An 8,112-nucleotide genomic window follows, 5' to 3' on the forward strand; every position below is an offset into this window, starting at 1 on the left:
CCCCGAAACACCCACAGTGCCTGAGCTCCTCATCTTGGCCTGTGATAATGAGCCCTTTAAAATGATCTTTCACATCCTGGAAAAATCTTGTAGGTGAGCATGCTAACATGGTGAACTGAGAAGCTAGAAGAACTTCAACAATTTCTTTACTGACCATGCCAGTGACAATGCCTTTCTTGAGATGGATGCTGTCGTCCTTTGTGCGCAGACCGCTGCTGTCTGCATCTCCTCAGTCCCGTGTTGGCAGGTTATGAACATGAAGACAGTTGTGCTCCTTGTAGTAAGTGGGCTCACATACCATTAGTTAGTGTGAGGGTGAGTATCTGGATCTGTCCAACCATCAGGAGATTTCTCCAACAGGTTTTCAGAAGTGGCTTTCTTGGCAGTTAGGTCAGTAAAGCCAACTGTCTGCTTAGATCCCAGGGTGATCCAGATTACCCAGATTACAGGTGGAGGTCTCTTGGGTCTGGCTTGCTGCTGTTTGTAATGTGAGGAGAGGAAAACAGGCAAAACATTCTCTCAAGAGGGTAGATGATTTAATTTAAACAATGGTCAGTAATACTTGAACAGAGAAATTGGGATTTTCATAGGATAAGACCTCTGTCTCAGGAGGAATATGTGATATTGATCTACAAGGGAAGAGAAAATGAAATCCTAATTGCAGCAACATCAGTCCTATAAAAGCTAAAATCTTCCAAAATAAGTGATCCTTGTAGTGTTCTTTATAATATATTTGTATTTTCATCGGTGACCCACATGTACCTCAACTTCCTCAGAGAAACTGCCTGCAGTCACCAAAATAAGGTAACATCGTGGAAAACAAAGCAAATAAAATTGCAAACCAAGTGACAGTAGTTTGTAAACCCCTATACCAATCCCTATGCCCATATTCTTCTGCTAAATAGAAATCTTTGAGGGTTTTACTGGATGAATGAGTATCCTCTGTGAAGCTTTACAGGTTTTTTCTTATTAGTTCAATGATTTTCCCATACATTTTCTCAGGGGCATCAAGGCCCCAGATGAAATCAAGGTGTCCCCAAGCAGGAAAATGCTCATGGTAAATGAGATTAGTAATCCGAGGAAGCAGCCTTGCCATGTCTTTTGGATCTGCAAATTTGTCACGTCCAGCACTCCAAACAGCAATTGGTGTGTTTATCTTCTCTATGTTGTAGGCAGGAGGAGTAGACTGTAAGAGAGGGAGGAGACATAGGTGAATGCTGCTGTAGCCAAAGTTGTGTTTAGAGCAAGGATTCTGTGCAAGCACCTCTCTTTGCCTTCGGTGCTCTCTACAGTAGAACAGGAAGGATGAAAGTCACCCTCTTGGTGTGTGTTTCCCTAACCCTGATGGTGGTGAAGAGGCACGATGCATCCTATTCCTGTGTTTCCTTACTACGCGGCTCCGAGTTGTCCTGCAGTTTGACACCTATTTGTGTCCTTCAGAGGTGGGGATATGGAAAGAGGAGTGTCTGTGTTCATGAGGCAAGGACTACAGTCCTTTTTCATGTGTTTTCATGCGAGATTTTATACTTATGAACACTAGATTCAGGTGAAACATTACCTCAGACTACTACTCTCCCCCTCTTTAGCACTCACAGGTCCTAAAATCTGAACTCTCTGCTCTTAGATTTGCCAGGACCCAAGTATGAGTTCTCAGGGAAACTGTATTGCCTTACCTGGTTATATTTCTTCATGTTTTCCTTAGAGCCGTAGTCATAAGCTTGAAATTGGTCTGCCATTATTACCTATCAATATTGCAACAAGGACAGATAAAATTATAGTGTTAAGAGACAGAGCAGAGTGCAGGAGGTGTTTTCTTGCCTGTGATTGAAGAAAAGGTTCAGGCAATCGGTCATAGGGTGAGTGCTTGCTAGCATTCTCTCCTGATCTGCAGCCACGACCTTTGCTATATTTTTTCATCAAAATTTTGCTTGACTACTTTAATTAGCTGAAGTTGGGGTCCCGTCTGTGATATGGAGGTGTGTCAGGGCTATTAATGTAGTGTAACATGTGATACTCCCTCACACACCTCAACTTCTGTGTGTCGGTTTTGTCTGGTCTGCTCAGAGTAACGGGGACATTTTCAGAGGTTTTGTGCTTCTGATGAGAGTTTGGCTATTGGGAGCAGGGTGGGATTAGCTTAACACTAAACTGTTGTCTTCTCGAATGTGCATTGTCTAAAAGGAGAAGAAAATAATAAAAGATGAATCTGTCTTACTGAAAATGTGTGCACTTTTTGAATCCAAACCTTTAAGTAAGGGAGGACATACTAGAAATCTGCTAGCTTGTCTCTTTTTTTGACTCTGGGTGCTGGTGCTCTGCATGTTGGGAATTTTAGTCAGGGTGGGTGTGCAGGACCATGCGTATATCTAAGTGTTGTCGGAAGTGACAACTCCGAGAGTGGTGTAAGATGTCAGCAGAAGGGAGAGTTCCCCACTTGCTGCTTGTGCCTTGCAGAAGCATTTGTGCGGTTAACTGGCTCTGGGAGGTGATCCAGACTGCAGTTAAACCTCTGGGTTAACCTGCATCACTTCTTTGTCTGGCTCATCCCCTGGCTGCTCATGTTACCACTATTGTCCTGCTGCCTGCCAAGGGCCTAGACTGTACTTGTGTTCCCTTCTGCAGCTTTCGAGGCAAACATCTTTGTAAATGAAGATGAAGGCTGGAAGACATCTGAGCCCAACAGGCAGAGAGGCCTGATGTGCCCTGGGGAGATCTCAGACCCTGACACCAAAGGGTCAGTTCAGGCGATGTGATAGGTGCTCACAGCAGCAGGTGAGAAGATGTGATGGGCAGTTCCCCAGATCCACTGCCTCTGGACCTCCCTGTGGGCTGTTGGTGGCATAAAAAAGTGGTAGTAAGAGTCTGTTTATGTATCAATCTGCAGTTGTACCTGATGCCAGTGAATAATGTTCTTTACTGATGTGCCAGCAGGTATATGGGCTATGTATGTGTCCGTTCGATTCTGGAGAGAAAGCAGAAGGGTTATAAAGGCAGTTGATGCAGTGCTGCAACAGAATAAAATAGTGAAGGACCCAAGCAATGAACTGCCACTGTGTTAACCCCCCATTTTAAATAGGATATCCTTCAAATATCAAAAAGTAAGTTGAGGAGAGACTGACAAATATATGACTTTACAGTAGGAATGATTATGTAGAATTTTATCCATTTGGGAGAGTCTGTCCCATATTAGTTCTTAGTCATATGGAAAACATTATTTGGGGGAGAGTGTCTCCTTTCTTTATCCCAGTTTCTACAGTTTTATGATGCTTGTAAATAGTGCTTTGCTTAATCGGTGGAGGAGGATTGTTAATAGTCTGTTTGCTCAAGCATAATGAGATTACATGTGTGGGAGCTTTTTATGGGAACATTTTTTAAGTTGTCTGAGTATGAGCGATCAAAGGCCACTGGAAAACAGAGATGTGGAAGGTCTGCAGGAAAAGAAGAGTAAAGGAATAAGATCTTGTCATTGAGAGAAGTGTTAAGAAACAGCTTTCAGTTTCGGCTGGAAATGTTTTGACGTGTAGCAACCAAAAAGAAACAATCATTTATGTTCAGATGATCTGGATGTCTTTGTATTTAGGAAAGAAAATATGAATTGTGCAAAACGAAAAGATCTTTCTCCATCCATTTGTCCATTTTAAAAAGCTTTGGTATCTGTCCAACTTTTTTTTGGCTTAGCCCCAAAAGAGGGGACACTGAGGGACATCACTGCAAGATGGGACCATTCCAAGTTCATTTAAATGTGTCAAGTGGTACACCTCATCATTAGCTGAGGTCCTAGTTCGGACTACTTCAAAACCCCAACACATTTCTCTATGTCCCTGCAACTGTATGTAGACCTAAGGAAGAAACCTTTGTTTCCTTCAAAATTACGGTAGCTTTACTTGTGTTGAGGACATGCTTACCATGTTCACATTTTGTATCCTGTCCCCAGCTACGTAGCAGAAGAAACTGCCACAAACTTTTCCCAGAGATCTGCACATCTGTGTTAGAGGCCCTTTGAACAGTTCGTTCTGGTGAAGAGATCCTTTATAGCCAAGTAACTGAGGGGAGAAAAAAGTGCAAAAACTTTTTTTGAAAAAAACCCCCACATTGTGCGATTACTGCATGCAGAAAACCGTCACTCCTTCTTCTCTAATAACTAAGAATGCTGAAGCTACTTGCCATCCCAGTAAAATGTGTGCATCCCAAGAGCACCCCATGTGGTCTTCCTGCTTCTTATTACTAGGCATGAGTTCTGGAGGCCACTATCTGTCTGGTCTTGGCCCACTGACCTTACTGAGAAAGGGCAGTTGGCTGCACTCATGACTGCGGAGTACAGGAGGCCCCTTTTTGCACTAATGTTTCTTCCAGGCAGGTGCATAGACTGTACTGTGCATGTTGCTACTGAGTAAAAAGGGAGAAGACAAATGAGAAGAGTGTAGAGCTAGCCGCTCTGTAGTCACATAGTGGACAGAGCTTGGACAGAAAGAGCATGTGCTCCTGCAGTTTGACAGAAAGTACAGCATGCAGGATTCCCACTGTTCTCAGGAAATTCTGTTCAATTGGCAAATCCTGGTGTGAAATAGGTATTTCCCCCTAAGTTTCAGTTATCATTTTACAAGTAAATATTTCACAAGCATAAATGAACCACCTCTTTAATAAAATTCATGTATGAAATGCCTCATTTGTACTTTTCTACTAGTCCTTAAGGCTAGATTGAGTACACTGTGTTAGATTCCTTTCATTCTGGTATTTGTGAGCTTTCTTCAAAACTGTTTAATTTAAACATATAATGGTGCAAATATGCCTGTCATTTTAAAGTGATTGCAGAGGAGATGCCCTGTCAAGCCTTGCAGCTTAGCTCTGTGAAAAGTCTGAAGTCTACCAACACTGTCAGCAGTCTGATACACTGAAGTTGTTCTGAACTCATCACCGCCTTACTCAGTTCAGATGGAGTGAATCCAGGAGAGACAAAGCAGACAATCTTGTCTCAGAAGGTGGAATGACATACCTTGATCACTGCTTGGGGAAGACGCACAAGTGTTATTAAAGGACTGGTACCATATGTGCCAGTGACTACTGGTGCCAAAGCAAAGAACACTTTGATCCTCTGAGCCAGCTCAGGATAAGTAGAACATGCTATGAAGCCTGTGAACGCACAGAAGAGTGAGTTAGTCATCTCACTCACAAGGTGAGTTAGTGAAGAGGTCTCCATAGACCAAATAAATAAAAAAGCAGTGGGCAGCAAAGAAGTGAGATTAGATTAGCAGCCTGTTGCCCGTTGTCCGTTTCTGTGCTACAGACCTCAGGAAAGTGTTTGATTTTTAAAATGAACAATTTTGTTAAGACCATTTTTGCATTAATCAGATGTTCTTAATTCAAATTCTCTCTGAAGTTGCCTACGCTAATAAAACGATGAGTTTTTCAGCTTGCAGTGACTAAAAGACTGTTGATGTTTGTGCTGGCATGCAGTAATACAGTAATTATCTGAGGATTAAGAGCAGAATTTTTACTTGTAACTAAGCTGAACCTTGGGTGAAAATGAATGCACACATAAAGGAAGGGTATGGAAGGCAGGAAGGCAGGCAAGGAAACCAAAAAGAGTGCATCCCATCTTCTTTTCTGAGCACGTGTAAATTTTTCCACTGATGGGTTTAGTGTGAACTTTAACTGGTTGCCTAAAATATAGGTAACCAAAGGTAAAGAAGGTGATGTCTTGGCCTGAATGATTAGTTCTGCAACAAGATCCTTAGACTGCACATATGAGAAGAAAGGAAAATAATTGTCTCGTGTGGCCACGTGCCACTTCCCTCCATTTCCTCCTGTGTTTCTGAGATAATTTTTGTAAAAGGGCAATGCCATGGCACACCATGGCGTGAACCCCAATATCTACTCATGGATCTTACATGTAAATCATAAACACTAAAATTGTTTTGTACCCAGGCAGTCCTAATATTACCTGCAGCTGAACCTTCTGAGTGACCAACATAATATACGTCCTTCTGTCCAGTTTTATTCATGATGAAGTACAGCTCTGCTGGAATATCATATTTCCCTATCTCATCAAAGCTGTAGGAAAGAAACACAAAGAGCTGGCAGATAATTCAGCTATCACAGCGTGAGTTACTGATGTGAGTTTTGTTCATTGCACCAGGCAGGACCCACTAAAAAATGATGCTGTCCACTTTGTCTGCATTCTTGCTTGAGTCGGGGAAGGGGTAGAGAGGGACACAGCTGTAGTGCCAGGCTGCCTGATGCCTTGGGCTCTCTGCAAAGGAGGTGCCGGTTTTGTCTGTTAGCTGAGGCTCTTGGAGATGTGAATTTAATCACTGCTCTCACCATTATGGATTGCAGAAAATGTTTCTCTCTCAGTTAACATCAGTTGTGATACATCAGATTTCTAGACTGAGCTGGGCAGTCTCCTCTCCTGTCTGAATATGGGACGTTGTATCTGGAGGGAGACTTCAATGCTTCTCAGATTTGGAATTCTTCGCCAAAGAAACTAGCACTATGTATGGACAAAGGTGATCTCTGTACTTCCAGCTTTGCATTTGTATGTCCTGGTTCCAGAAGGGCCTGTCCAGATCATGTAGCCAAGCCCTTCTTATAACCACCCTGACGTGTCCAGAAGTGGCTGTATCTGGGGAAAAGAGCTGGTCTAGTCTGCTTAGATGTTGCATGTCCCACTTGAATTCAGCTTATGTGGAAACTGGTTGAGTGTTCACATAACTAGAAGGGTAAAAGTTCTGCAACCCAGTATTAGCTGCCCAATCTTGCTAGTCTCCTGGAAGTTGCTTTCTTCAGTAATGGTTTCTCCATGGAGTACCTGAACTGCCAGAACTCCTTCTGGCTGGGTTTAAGGGTCTTGTGTTTTAAAGACCAGGTGTTCCCTTTGCTGTTTCCCATCCAGACATCATAGCCAGCATCTGCGAGGAGGAAGCCCAAGCTGTTGCTGGGCAGGTTAAAAATCCAGTTAATAGAATCTCCCAAAATACCATGGTGTAGCAAGACTGCAGGTTTTTTCCCTGAAAAAGAAAAGGGTTTTCTTATGCTGTAGTAGTAAGTAATGTGTAGCTAAAACTGAGGTGCAGAGTCTGTTTTTTACAGGAGTGTATTAACCTATATACAGAATTCAGGCCACATTGCTGACCAGGTGCTCTTGCTGAGGTGGAAAGGTGTGGAACATGCCATTGCATGTACAAAGGGGAAAGATGGGGACCCATGTAAGAGCTGGCTCTCAAACCTTCCTTATGTCTTATAACTGTGTCGCACCTGCATTCTGTCTGTTCCTTCCCGCAGGAATTCTGAAAACACTAAGAATGTATCCATCCTTCGTGGTAACTTGATATTCCTCACTGGGAAATCCGTGAAATCTGATAATTTCACTCTGCGGGAAGCCAAAGAAGAGTTTGTTAACATGCATTTACAGTGTATGGGTGGGTGGAGAAGGTGTCTAGAGGCTGCTTCTGTCCAGAAATGTGAAGCTCAGCAAGAACATGCCAGGAAGTTGAATGGATAACCTGTGGTTGGCACTTTTCTCTATTGCTCTGTGTTGTGCTGGTAGGAAGGGACCCAAAAGTGATTCCTGCAAGACAGCATAATGCATGCCTCTCTCTTTTGAGGATGATAAGATATATGCTATAACATAGTCATGGAGGCTGGAGCATGCTGTTGGCAGCGAGAGCAGCTGAGCTGTGTTTCTGTGATGTGTTAGTGTATGCTCTTTATTGCTCTGCTCTGTCTCTCAAATTGACATACCAAGAGGTGCATTTGCTCAGGTAGAATGCATAGTTATACTTAGAGCTTTCTTGACACGCTCCGTATGCTTAGGTTTTGGAGAGGTAGTAATTTCTGTAGCAGTGGTACCCAAGCACTACACAGGCTAATGAGAGTGGCAGGATGACAGAGTTCACTTGTGCAGTGAATGAGACTGTCCCTGCGCCCTGCTGCTTGGTTGTATGTGCTTTCAAGTGTTAGGACTGTCCTGGGAGTAGCTTTTCCCTGAGAATCCCTGTGGTCTCCACCACTTTTCCTGCATGCATCTTTGTTCTTTTAGACTTTGGGGATGATGCTGTTAAACAGCTCGGATAAAGTTGTCCTGTTCTGGAGGGTAACCAGGTTGAGCAGTGT

At 43.1% G+C, this 8,112-nt stretch overlaps 1 protein-coding gene across 1 annotated transcript; it reads right to left on the bottom strand.

Moving 5' to 3' along the window:
• Nucleotides 1-952: 952 nt before the first annotated feature.
• LOC104494368 (lysosomal acid lipase/cholesteryl ester hydrolase-like) lies at nt 953-7,369 on the bottom strand (the record flags this gene model as incomplete). The annotated part of the gene is made up of 8 exons (XM_010137186.1): nt 953-1,186; nt 1,674-1,742; nt 2,891-2,962; nt 3,906-4,043; nt 4,994-5,130; nt 5,942-6,051; nt 6,809-7,007; nt 7,255-7,369. Coding segments are annotated over 8 exons (1,074 nt in total), but the record flags the coding sequence as incomplete, so codon positions are not given.
• Nucleotides 7,370-8,112: the final 743 nt, after the last annotated feature.

Source organism: Buceros rhinoceros, unplaced genomic scaffold, assembly GCF_000710305.1.
Source record: "Buceros rhinoceros silvestris isolate BGI_N320 unplaced genomic scaffold, ASM71030v1 scaffold16575, whole genome shotgun sequence".
NCBI classification, from domain to species: Eukaryota; Metazoa; Chordata; class Aves; order Bucerotiformes; family Bucerotidae; genus Buceros; species Buceros rhinoceros.